This window comes from Seriola dumerili, unplaced genomic scaffold (genome assembly GCF_002260705.1).
Source record: "Seriola dumerili isolate Sdu_G_001 unplaced genomic scaffold, Sdu_1.0 BDQW01000035.1, whole genome shotgun sequence".
In the NCBI taxonomy this organism is placed as follows: domain Eukaryota; kingdom Metazoa; phylum Chordata; class Actinopteri; order Carangiformes; family Carangidae; genus Seriola; species Seriola dumerili.
Window position 1 is genome coordinate 4,721,607 of NW_019174290.1, and position 13,069 is coordinate 4,734,675.

Consider the following 13,069-nt stretch of genomic DNA (forward strand, 5'->3'; position numbering starts at 1 on the left):
ATTACCTGCTTATATTTACAGTGAGGTCCAAAAGTCTGACACCCCACAGTCTATTCATGTCTACACACAAATGGGCCCTGCTGAAGTGTAAGAGTAAAGCCATCCTTTGTGTTGCAAAGTACATGTCAAGACAATGGGGAGAACAGTTTATTAACTTGTGGACAATTTACAAACTCATTATACATTTAGTGCGCTACTGTCCTTTTGTTACATGAAGCAGTGAAGAGCTGAGAACTCATGCTTCGTCCTGGTGTCTTGTAGTCGGTGAGACATACCCACAACAATAACAGTGGAGTCTAGGCCTGGAGGACAGTATGGAATCATCCACATGTTTTTAAGCTAAAACTCAGTCTTAATGTTTACGCTCATTGTGGCAAGTTCTGCTTTGTTAAGAATGACAAACGGCTAAACATATGGGGTTACATCTCCTGTCACAGCTGCATTTCTCATCACTGTTTTGCAGTTTGAGAATACTTTGTGTTGTTTGAGACACCCAAATACAATCATCATAGTTAGGAAAGAATTTGGTAGACTATTGGTTTTTATTTTTCTCTGTTGTTGTGGAAGATTGACTTGGGGGCTGCTTGGATACAAAGAAGATTAAGACATTGGGAAATACAGGAAAACCACAGCCAAGAGCACAGTCAGAGGTCTTTGACATCTTCTAGGCAAGCAACAGACAAGCAGTCAGAGATATCATTTCCATTAATAATTGTACAGTTTAGAAAACGTCTTGTTCTTTTTATGCTCTTCTTTATACTTTTACATATTCAGATCTACCATTCACACCTTTCCACATCTGACTTTACTAGTGCTGGCTGCTGGTTTCTCTGAGCCCTCTGTTGTCATCTTACCCACAGCTAAGCCTGTGTCAGCTCTTTAGAAGAACTCTGAACTGAATTGTTGTAGATGATCGTACTATTTAAAAAAAAAAAAGAAGAAAAAAAGTGTCATTAACAAGTGTTAAAATTTAAATATGTTTCTATAATTTACCCATTTAGGAGCTGATTCCAGAGTTCTACTACCTCCCCGAGATGTTTGTCAACGCCAACAGTTACAACCTGGGAGTGATGGAAGATGGCACAGTGGTCTCTGATGTGGAGCTGCCACCCTGGGCCAAGAGCCCAGAGGAGTTTGTTCGAATCAATCGCCTGGTAAGAACCGTAACACATGCTAGTGTAATGAGAAAGCGGATCACCCTGGTTCAACCTGCTCAACATCCCAGTCAAAGTGTCCTTGAGCAGTAAATTAAATCCTTACCAGGCCCAGCAGTACCAGAATCAAAATTAGAATCAGGTTTATTGCCAAGTAAGTTTTCACATACGAGGGATAGTAAGAAGAAAAAATATAAAGAAAGATAAAGCACAGCAAGTACTGCAAGTATATAAATAGAACATTTTACAATAAAATATTTACAATAAAATTGTTAAACAGTATTATAAAAAATATATAAATATAATACAAATATGTACAAAACTGAGTACACCAGTATAATCTACATGCATCAATAAGGTGTTAAATTATTATTATTATTATTTATTTTTTTTATAATCATAATGCACATACATTTTTGAAAAATGTTATCTATGTTAATGTTAGTATCTAAGACTTGGCAACACATAAACATACATACATAGAGACTATACATATAGTCTGTCTTATATATCACAGAAGGCGGACTGACCGAAGTCCTGTCAGAGGTTTCTGCCTCTCCTTGTATTAGCTTAGCTGGAAATGCTAATTCAAAGAGACAGTGTTATTTCCTGACTGTCTCACAGTTCTTCCTGTTGCCTGAGCCTCCTGCCTCTCTGACATGCCCCGGCTCTCAGATTGCTGTGTTGACCAAGTGATCTAACATCACCTCACCTCCTATCCCTTTCCACCTCGCCATCTCTCTTGCTCTGTCCACACGCATCTGGCACATGTTTGTGTGCGTGTGATTGCAAATGTGTTTGTGTGCAGAGAAATGATTTAGTATCCTGTTTCTGATCTCCCCTTCCTGCCCACTCAGCCCAATGCCGAAATATTCTGTGTATATGTGTGTCGGATGTTGTCAGACTTGCTGTCATATTTTCATTGTAGATGTTCTCTCCTCTTCCACACACGTACGCACACACCACATGCACATACAAGAGGCTGGGGAACTGAGGTAACTCTTAGGATCAGATTACCTTGCTCTGCTCTAGAAGGTCAAAAAGCACCAGATAGGTTTACTGTTTCTGTTGTGTCTTGGTGGAATAGCTTGTTATTGGCACTTTTAGTCCTTCAACTTCAAATACTTGTAGACTTCATATAGTTTAGTTTATAAAGTTCTACTGATACTCAAAGGTCAGGTCATCTTGTAAATTAAAGTTTGTTCGTAAAGGACCTGTCTGGATAAACGGGCTGAAACCAATAAAGAAAATTAAGAATACATGCAATCAAACCACGAGTTGCAGTGTAATGCAAGTGAATATATCTTTATTATTGTTGCTTTAAATGTTTAAAATGTTTCCTCTCCGTGATTGATTTTGGATTCTTTCTCAGGCCATATTCCCTTTCAGCTAAAATTTTTTTTTTCGACTAAATAGCAGTTGTAGTTTCCTGTGTGATGTGTGCCCACAGTAGTAATGGGTGCTGATGAGGCTGGGTGTGCTCTGTGACCTGTGTAGTCTTGTGGTGGGCTCTGTTAACCAGCCTGCTGATATGACCAGGCCCCTATCATTAATCACACACTTCTCTCTCTCTGGCTGTCAGCATGCTCTAGGCCGAGGTGGATGTATTGGGGGAAAGCTTTTCATGGTGGCGGCGTGCTGTTTTGCGGTGTCCTACCCAGTCAGTGCACTGAAGCCCTCTGTTAATTTGTGTTGAAGAAGGAAAATACTTGTTGAATTGTTTTGCATCATTTTATTAAGAAACTTGGATGTATTCCTTGTAAATTTTTTTCACAATTCCACTTTGTAGCAGGTATAATTTCCATCTTTAATACTGCTCTCCTGAGTGAATTTTGTTTAAAATGCACCTACTTTAAAAACACACCTAATTTGGATAATATTATCTTATAGACTAAAGATCTGTCAAAGGGGAATATGTGAATTAATGTGCTTTGTGCTCCTGCGGCCTTTCATTGCCAGTTTAACTGCACTATTCTCATCTACCTCTGCTCCTTCAATTTCCTCCGGTGCTTTCCTTTGTGTCCAATTTAGTGCTGCAGGGGCAATTTGGATTTATCCAAACAGTCTATACTCTTGCACAGTTGCCTGCTAGTCACTGTATTCCGGCTGATAAAATTTCAGTCTGCTGTTTCTTTCTGTACTGTTTGCAAATTGAGATATTGATCCAGCATTGCAGCCGAGCCCAGCAGGCAGGTGTAGGTGCACAGACACATAACAAGCTCAGGAGAGCAGGAGCTTTTTCAGGCTTCACCAGGGGGCTACCGACACAAATATCTACTTCATACTCGCATAGACACAGCTGAAATGATTAGTCAATTAATCAATTAGTCAATTGACAGAAAATTAATCTGCAACTATTTTGACAATCAATTAAGAGTTTTAGTAATTTTTGAAGCAAAACATTTCAAACATTTTCTGGTTCCAGCTTCCCAAGTGTGATGATTGGCAGCTTCTCTATATCATATCTGATAGTAACCTGAATATCTTTAGATTTTGGGACGTTGGTTACATGAAACAAGCTATGTGAGTGCATCACCTTGGGCTGTGGGAAATTATAGCTGACATTTTTCTCTATTTTCTGATATTCTATAGACAAAATGATCAGTTGAGAAAATAATCTGTAAATTAATCGGTACTGAAAATAATGAAAATTTCACCATTTTAAGAGACCCAGTCTTCCAGTGCTACAGATCATATAAAGACGGAATGGGAAAGAGGGGGTAAAGGAGGGTGGACAGGAAGAATAAAGGAGAGAATGGGCTGAGGACAAGGTAGAGGGAGGGATGTGTGGGTGGACAGGTCTCTGGTCATGACAGATAGCTGGCATTAGAGGGTGTCAGCTGGCAACTGTGGTACTGTTGGGAGAGAGATGAGCATGGTGGAGAGGAGAGAGGAAGAGTGAAGGAGTTAATGGGCTGTTTGGCTCTCTTTAGCTTGTCTACTGCTAATGGCCTCGCAACACAAGGATAGACAGCAGGAGAGAACACGCAAACACACGCAGATGCACACATGGTACAAACACACACACGCCTGCTGTCTCCACTCTGGTTATGAGCCCTAGATGATTAACAGCTAATTAGGGCCCAATCTGGAAAAGCCATTAAAAGCCTCTCACAGTAAAGGATTGCGCTGCTGTGCAAAACGGCAGCTTGTTTTTGTTGTTGGGAGTGAGAGTTGTAAAAAAGAGAAATCCAGGAGAAGATATAAACATTACATCAAACTATAGCCTGGTTTGTGTTGCTCTGCTATTGGAAGTGTCATAGTTCATCACTAGTGTTTAGTAAAAAGTATGTTTCATGGCAACAGATTAACTGCGAGTATGTGCCTACACATATTGTTGTTTAACCTCTGGCTTACACAAGTACACACAGTGAAGGCTCAAAGACTTCAGTTTGAAATGATGGGTTCGAGGTGCTGGAGAATGGTTGGATTTTAGACAGACTCACTGGAGACGAAGCACCTAAGCGCCTTAAGCCCAGCATGCACCTTAGCAACACTGAAGTTCCTACAGTATACTTAAACGCTTGCTTGTAAAGGCACACTCCCTTTTCCTCGGTCCATCACACACCCACACACACATACACGCTGAGACACTGGGGTCTTGAGGCGGCATGCCACAGAGATCAGGGGCTGCTTGTTGTTTTTACCAGGAGGTCGAAGGAGAGGTTAAGAACTTGATCCCTCCTCCACCAGATAACTACACGTCTCTGGGCACTGTCAGCCTCTCTGACATTCCACTATATATGACCACATCTCACTTCTCTGCTCTGCTAACCATTAGCACGATAGCAGGTGATGTGTGTATGCTTGTGTAATTTTGTGCACATCACTGTTTACCTTCACTGGAGATACTGATATGGAGCAGCCTAAACCACAGGTTGCTGTAGTAGCCATCTTCTAATGTGAGTAGTCTAATGGTAGACTGACTGAGCTAAACAATACAGATTTTAGAGGCTGTGATTGACACATTAAAGAACTTTGCACAATGTCTAAAACACACTGTTTAAACACGGTCTACATGCTAATATAAAGAAGAATGCAGAAAGATATATGAAATGTTTTATTAACATTTGAAATATAACACGAAGAATGAAATTTAATAGAAGAAATATGGTTTTGGATCATTAGTTGACCAGTATGATTGTGATGTGTCATGTTAGTTCAATTTTTAAAATTGATTTTCTGCATCTGTTTTGTAGAAACAAGTAACTTTTTACTCCTAACATTTGTCCAATCAATACTTAAAACGATGTCCGCCCATTTTAGAATAATTTTTTTCCCAGGGAGTTGGGGGTGCAATCACCATCTAACCTATCTGAGCTCTGCAGGGCCCTTTTGCTGCTCCACGTTCACATGTTTGGTTTCTTTCAGTCATCTCTGCTCTTGTAGCGCTGCTGACAGACCTGCAAACCACACACATGGGACAGATGGGCAGCACATTACTTTTGGCCTTTTTCCCCTTATAAAGCATCTGCTCACTCAAAGCAGTGACAGAGACATCAGCTAAACTGCCCTCACAGAAGGAGAGGGAGACTTCCCTCTTGTTGAATGGGCAAACCCAACTGAGTGATGGGTCAGAAGCTGATACTGAGAAGGTTGACCACAGATCACCGCCACGTGTGGTAAACCCTCACTGTAAGTTGACATCTCTGCTCAATGGACGTTAGACACCAAAGCTATCTGTATGAGTCTTTAAAAGCTAACCCTTTTCATTATTCTGCTGCCCAGTGCATTATTACAGAATAACTTCTTTGGGAGAGTGCTAACCTTTGGGATGCTGGAACAGTAAAAGGCTGTGTCTTTATTGCAGAGATGGATATCTGTGCTGTGCTAAGATTAACCGATGTATGTTATTTTAAGTAATTCTCTGTTGAATTATATCTTTGATATTTATTCAGAATTGAATCAAATGACTCAACAAAAATATCTCAAGATAATGTGAAACAGTTATCTCCAGTTATTGTCCTGCTGAGAGTCAACACCACACTTTATAAGTCCAACCAGCTTTCGTTGGTTCTCAGACAGACACTTGGTTTGGTTTATCAGTATATTTTGGAATCCCAGTGCTCATCAAACCAGAGTTGTGGGATTGTGGGCAGCCATTTCCAGTTAACACAAGCCACTATATGCAAAATGGTCAGCAAGAGACAGTGGTGATCTGAAGTAAATACGTGACTGGTTTGGCAAGTTTGGAAACATATAAAGAGCCTGTTAGACCTTGGTAAATTTCTCAAGAGTTTGCGGACCAGACAAGATAATTTAATGAAATGCGCAAATGTGATTATAGTAAGATTTATTTGTGCCCTATCGATGGGGCACTGATGTTATAAGCTTATTAATTTGCACAGTTCACAGAGTTGGCGATCCTTTCCTGCATTTGGCAGCTGGAACTGTCGCTTTTAGCCTGAATTATTTTGGACTTCTTCGTATTTGTCTAACATTATAGTTTGCTCTTCATTTGTAAAATATGCCACTCCTGGAAACCTGGGGAAACCGTGACTATGGTCGCTAGGCTTAGTGAAGCCAGACAACGAAAAGATATCCTGGGTATGTTGAACTTGCATCGTAGTACAGGCCTCATAGTTTAGTGCTTGCTTTTGCGCTATAGCTGTGTGTGTGTGTGTGTGTGTGTGTGTGTGTGTGTGTGTGTGTGTGTGTGTGTGTGTGTGTGTGTGTGTGTGTGTGTGTGTGTGTGTTCTCTCTTCTGCCGTCTAGTGGTCAGAAATTTCCAGGTGCAGCTTTACTTAAAGGAAGTGCTTTCTGAATGATAATTTCTGCTCTGCATTATAATGGTGATCTGCTTCATAGAGCCTCACATTTGTCCTCACAGCTGCTGTCGTTGCAATCACCACAGTGATCTCGCCTGCAGAGGCAAACATCTATGTGGCTGCTCAGTGCTAACAGACGTGTGTCATATTAATATGAGCCAAATCACCTTTACCCCCCAAACTCTCATATACTCACACTATCACCCTCTTTGAAAGTCCTTCTCTGAGGTTTGTCACTTTTATATGTTGACAGCTCTTCACAATTAGAAAAACTATGTCATCATGGCAGACGCGTCCATTATCGTACCAGGTTATGATCAAGTGAGGGTATAAGGGTATTTTTTCCATCTGATAATTTTATAAATGTGATTATTGTGGCCAATGCTGAGAACATTTTAAGATTTTTTGTGTCATTATGCAGAGTTATCCAGGGGCTCTGTATGTGAAACGTGAGGGAGAGCCGGGTACAGAAGATGAAAGGGTGTCTCACATTTTTTCCCACAAGACACATTGCCAGACATGATAGCTCCCCAGCTCAGACCACCAGCTACACAAAGTCAAAGATCATCGCTGTTTACATTCACCTCTCATCCGCACCGCACTCTCTGATCAGACACCAGCTGGGACACACGTAATACTGTTCCCACCAGCCTCCACATCGTATTCTCACAGGAACCCCACAGGAATTCATGTATGAGCTGAGGTAAACCACTGCAAGGACCAGTCACTAACCACTAAGATACACTTACGCACTTGTGAATGACTGAGTGAGTGAAAATCTTAACGTCGTCTGGCCCAGCTTGGCCTCATGTAACAGAACACAGTTACCATGTTAGCCTAGTGCTAATCTATTTCCCTGGTGTCTCCACTGAAAGCCTTGTTGTTGGATGGGAACTACCACGTGGGGTAGAGGGGGGGGGGGGGGGGGGGGGGGGGGGGGGGGGGGGGGGGGTTATCTGGCTAATGTCAGGCAGCGCTCACTGTAGGAGTATTGTCATGCGTAAGGGAAGACATGTTTACTGTGTGCTCAGTGTTTTACGAGCTGTCCCCCCTTCTTCGCTGCCTCCCCCTTTTCCCTGTCCATCTCCCCCTCCTCTTCTTCGTCCTCCTCTTCAATGACGTAATGGAGGAGGCCGATGAGAGCCTGAGAAATGGGATGATCTACTGCTGCTGACATACTCACTCACTAATGTTGTCCTTCTCCCTTTTCCTGCACTCCTCCACACTCTCATTTTACTTCTGCCGACATCTACTGAGATGCTTTTTTGCAACATGCACTGTTTTACACTCCTTCACTCCAGCTCTCTGTCTGTCTTTGCCTCCAAAACTCCTGGACTTCAGATGGACAACAGTTGTCTTTGCCCTCTGCCCCATCCCAAGCTAATGTGGCTACTCAAGCATGAACAAAAATATATATTTTTTAAATTTATTTTCAAGTTGACACAGAGACATGCAATCACAGGCACAGATAATGTATAACTTTAAAGAGAGCTGTGCAATATGGTTGAAATGTTATATAGGATTTTGTTAGCAAGGATGTCTGTAACTATGCTAGTTGCATGGTTTGAGGGATAGCAATGTCAATCAGTCCGCCACATTGGTCCAGACGGAAATATCTCGACAGCTATTACGGATTCCATAAATTTAGTGCAGACATGTGTGTCCTCCATAAAATAAACTATAATAACTTTGTTGATCCCTCAACTTTTCATCTTGTGCCACCATCTGGTAAAAATGTGTATACCACTGTGGTTTAGGAACAAATTTCTGCAAACTAATGATTTTTCCGTCAGCCTCAGCCGCACTTTGTGCTTAGTGCTAATTAGCACACATTAGCATGGTAGCCCACTGAAGGAAGACTGTGAGGATGATAAACATTGTACCTTCTAAAAAGGTTTAGCATGCTGATGTTAGCATTTAGCTCAAAGCATCACTGTGCCTTGTCTAGCCTCACAGAGCTGCTACGGTCATTTTTAATTTGAACAGGATTTTTTAGAAGCATTAAATTGTCAGTTATTATTATGATCTAATTCTGAAATTCGCATAATGATAATATTGAATTGTGGTCTAGCCTTTTCAGAGATCACAAACACACACACACACACACACACACACACACACACACACACACACTCTAACAAGCTGAAGCTCCACATAACCCAACACCCTAATAACCTCTCCTAGAAGGCTAACTACACTCAAGCTGATCAGTTGAGTCATTCATCCTAATCATCTCCACTCTGCGTTGAAAGCCTCCACACCTTCAGAGGGGTGGAGAGACCGTTCAGTCCTCCAGCTAACTCTGTAATCATCTGAGACAACAATGCTCCTCTCAACAGCTATCCAAATATCCCCTCGTTCAGCAGGCTCCTCTGTGGTCCTGTGTTTAATCAGCTCTGACTGTTGACTTAGCTTTTGCTCCTATTGTGGATGTGTCTTATGGCACTGGCGATGTATTTGATGGCTTGTTAGCCTTTTCGGAGTACAAGTGGACAGATGGTTAGATTCTCTGCAGGTGCTTGTTAACAGTTGTTGAGATAAGATTAGAGAATTATGAGGGTTTTTTTGTTGTTGTTTTCACTTGATTCTTGTCAGTTGAAATATTTTATTCCAAATATTTTTAAGAAAATTTTTTAACACTTAAAATTATTTCAACATTTCTAACCTCTCATTTACACTTTTACAGATTATTATGTTATGCTGCATCATACTGTTTGTCATTATTCTGCATTAACTAAGAACTAAAAGGAGAAGACAACAGCTACAGTATCATTGCCTTCTGACTTTTGAGTCACTGCCATTTGCTTCACCCATTTACCTCTCAATCAGTATTGTTTACTCCATTGTCTGTGCTGTAAATTGGACCACTTAGTGCATTCTCACAGTCTACACCATGCCATTTGTCTGCCTAAGACAAAAATCCACCATGACATGTTTGTTTTGGGGAGATACTTTCCCAATCACTGCTCATTCTGCTTCTTTTCACCCCATAACATGATATTGTTGCTTTTCAAGTGGGCGAGGGATAATAAAGAAGATGGGAGGAGAGAGTGGGAGAGCGTTGAGGTTAGAGTTTCAGGTTCCACTTGCCAGCGAGTGCCTCCGTTGACCCATAGCCAGAACTCTCACGGTTGTGACCTATCTAATTAGTGGAGCAGGAAGGGGGAGGGGGACTGAAGTAACACACAACCCATCTGGGGTTCTCTTGGTGTGTGTGTGTGTGTGAATATGAGAATAAAGGAAATGGTTTGTTAGCTGTGTGGCTGCTCTAAGGCTCTCATTCCTTACGTCACCCATTGCTTTTTTCTTTTTCCTCTTCCACGTTTGGGGCCCCCTCTCTCCTGGCTGGCTACAGGCTTCCTCTGCCTGCTTCAAAATGACACTCGGCTTCTCATTTACAGCGAGCTAATAAGCCCTTTAATCAGAGTGCTTGTCAACCTCAGGGCAAGCAACTCCAGAGGAGTTGATCCAAAGGATCAGATGACTGGAAGAAAGAACAGGAGGGAAAAAAAGGAGTAGCACTAAGAGTGAGAGAATATGTAAGAGGGAAAATAAAAGGGGGCTGTTGAACTTGGAGGAAGAATAGAGTCAAAACAAGAGGGATGATAATAGACCGGCTTCTGCTGAGGATGATGATGTTTGGTGTACTTGGAAACATGCAGATCTAATGGGATTTAATAATCTGATTAAATAAATTGCACAATTAGAATATAATAAGACTAAACAAACCTTGCTTTAACTGCTGCTTCAGAATCATTTTGTTCAACATGTGTGATGTTTCACTGCCACACATGCTGAACGTGGTTTTCAGGATGTTTTGATCAGCTAGTTCTTAAACAGTCGTTTTACTATATACAGCCCTGACAAGTGTTTGCTTTATTCATCCGTAATCGATGCAAAAGAAAACAGCCTGCCGCTGACAACACTCTACATACAACATGTGCATTCGATTACACGTCCACACCATCAGTGACACACACACACACACACAGGCACATACACATGCACGGATGCTCGCATCACCGTTTGCATGCAAATGATTGGATTGATTTGTTAAGTGACATTTTAACTTCCTTACAGACAGCTCTCCATAAGTCCTTAAAAAGGTTTTTTAGGGCCAGTGAGGGTTGGAGGAAAGTGTTCAGTGTCACCTCGTTAAGGCCGAAGTGAAATCCAGCTCAATCCAGACCATAAAGCTAACCGCAAACCACAGCGAGGCACACAAACGTCACTGATAGGCCCCGCGCAGCCCTGCAGACCTGTGGCATGGACACACACTTCTACTTTTGAGCAGAAAAAGATCATCACTAAAGCTGAGGTGAAAAGAAAAAGGGATAAAAGCAAAACACACCCGCTTGCAAACAGCAAAGCTTTCCAAGGTGAGGCTGAAGACTCGCCAGTGAGTCGAGATCAGACATTTTAGCTTTTTTCTCCTGAGGACTCAGGGTAAGCCTTGTTTAATGTCCTCCAGCTGGTTAATTGCAATCACTCAGTCTCCAGTTTGATGTCTGAAATACGGATAGCATGTTTTTAAGTCCTCAGTCTAGAATATATCTCTCTTTAAAGAGTAACATATTGACAGACACATAGTCAAACTGTCATTCTTTCTGAGTGTTTTTGTGTGTGTGTGTTTTTTTTTCACACTCCAGCCACAGATGTTTCAGAGGGGAGGAGAACATTAAAGTAATCTGAAACTTGCACACAGACAAGTCGAATTCATTATGATACATTTTCATTAGAATTCACATCACAGCCCGGAAAACTGGCATGCAGGCAAAATAAGCATGAAATTCAGAAAGAGAAAATAATGATATACATTTGAAAACTTGGTGGCTTTGATGGGGGGGGGGGGGCTGATTACCGTAAATGATTGCATTTTTCTACATTGGAGAATATTCCAAATTATTGTTGCCATTGGAGACAAGTCACAGAACACAACAAAGGGGGACCCCCTCCTCATGCTTCAAAGGTGTACTTTGTCAAATCTGCAACAATAGAAATGCGGGATTCCAGTGACTTCTACCCCCTATCAGCATTTACATAAAGGCATGCTAAATTATTCATTAATTATCAGAGAGTCCCCTGTGGACGGGGATGACACACACACTGGCTGCTAATTGGCCCATCAATAATCCTGCCTGGTTCTCCTGAAGTGGCACCAGATCCCACCTCAGGAATCTGCTATCTGCCCCAACCTTCTGCTCAACCATTTCCACAGTGTGGCACTACATGAGGAGACATTTCCACACCTGCTCCCATGGTTGATGGGTTATCAGAACGCACCCAACAAGTAGCCTGAATTTCTCACATGCAGTCTTCTTGGTAAAAGAAAATTTGATCTCACTGCTGATTTTATGACAGCTTCCTGTTGTTGAGATTTTATTAGTATGCTGTTGTCTGTATTTGTTCACAATCATTAATTTACAAGATGATCCTGGTTTATTCTATAATTTTGTGACCATGAAAAGAGTAAAACCATAATTACAGTATGTTTGTCTCTGAGTACTTCTAACTTCCCGTTCCTGTCAGTAGCACTCCTAGTGTGTGTGTCTGTGCCTAGTTGTTCACACTGAAGATCTTTTCTTCATCTTCTCAAATATACAATTTTATTTAAAAAAAACTGATAGATAGTTTCCCAAGGCCGCTGGGCATTGTAGTGTTTAGCACACAGGACTCAAATAGGAGTAAACTGTAGGACTGTTATCAGCTTCAAATTTGTTATGTTGATATTTACAGCAGCAACAGTAACTAAATAAACTACACTTCCTCATAATGAAGGAACCAGTGGATCAGTATGGCACATTGATTTGTTTTTAACAGAGCTGGAGGTGTATGACATAGAGGAATAAGCTATATAAGTACAGTAGAATCAGTTTCATTTCACTATTTTGTATGTGATTTTGTTGATATCGTGATTGATAACGTGAACACCATTAGAGTTGTTTTTTTTTTGTTCTTGTGCAAGCAGTTATTCTCTTTAGACAACTCGACTTCCAGAATGTTTCTCTAATGAGTGAACTTCTGATATGAAGCCCCTGGTTTAGACTAAGGGTGAGAATAAAGCTGTCGTTTTATTACATCCTAATCTAACTGTTGTCACAGTGGCGACATTCTGCTGTTTCTTGAAAGCGCTTTGAAGAGACATGA

At 41.3% G+C, this 13,069-nt stretch overlaps 1 protein-coding gene across 5 annotated transcripts in view; it reads left to right on the forward strand.

Annotated features, from left to right (window-relative positions):
* lrba (LPS responsive beige-like anchor protein) overlaps positions 1 to 13,069 on the forward strand; it is a 199,084-nt gene that overhangs the window by 143,197 nt on the left and 42,818 nt on the right. For all 5 annotated transcript variants that reach the window (XM_022738141.1, XM_022738143.1, XM_022738144.1 and 2 more), the window contains one exon: positions 1,002 to 1,154. In XM_022738141.1, coding sequence (XP_022593862.1) covers positions 1,002 to 1,154 — 153 coding nt within the window. The remainder of the gene's footprint in view (positions 1 to 1,001; positions 1,155 to 13,069) is intronic.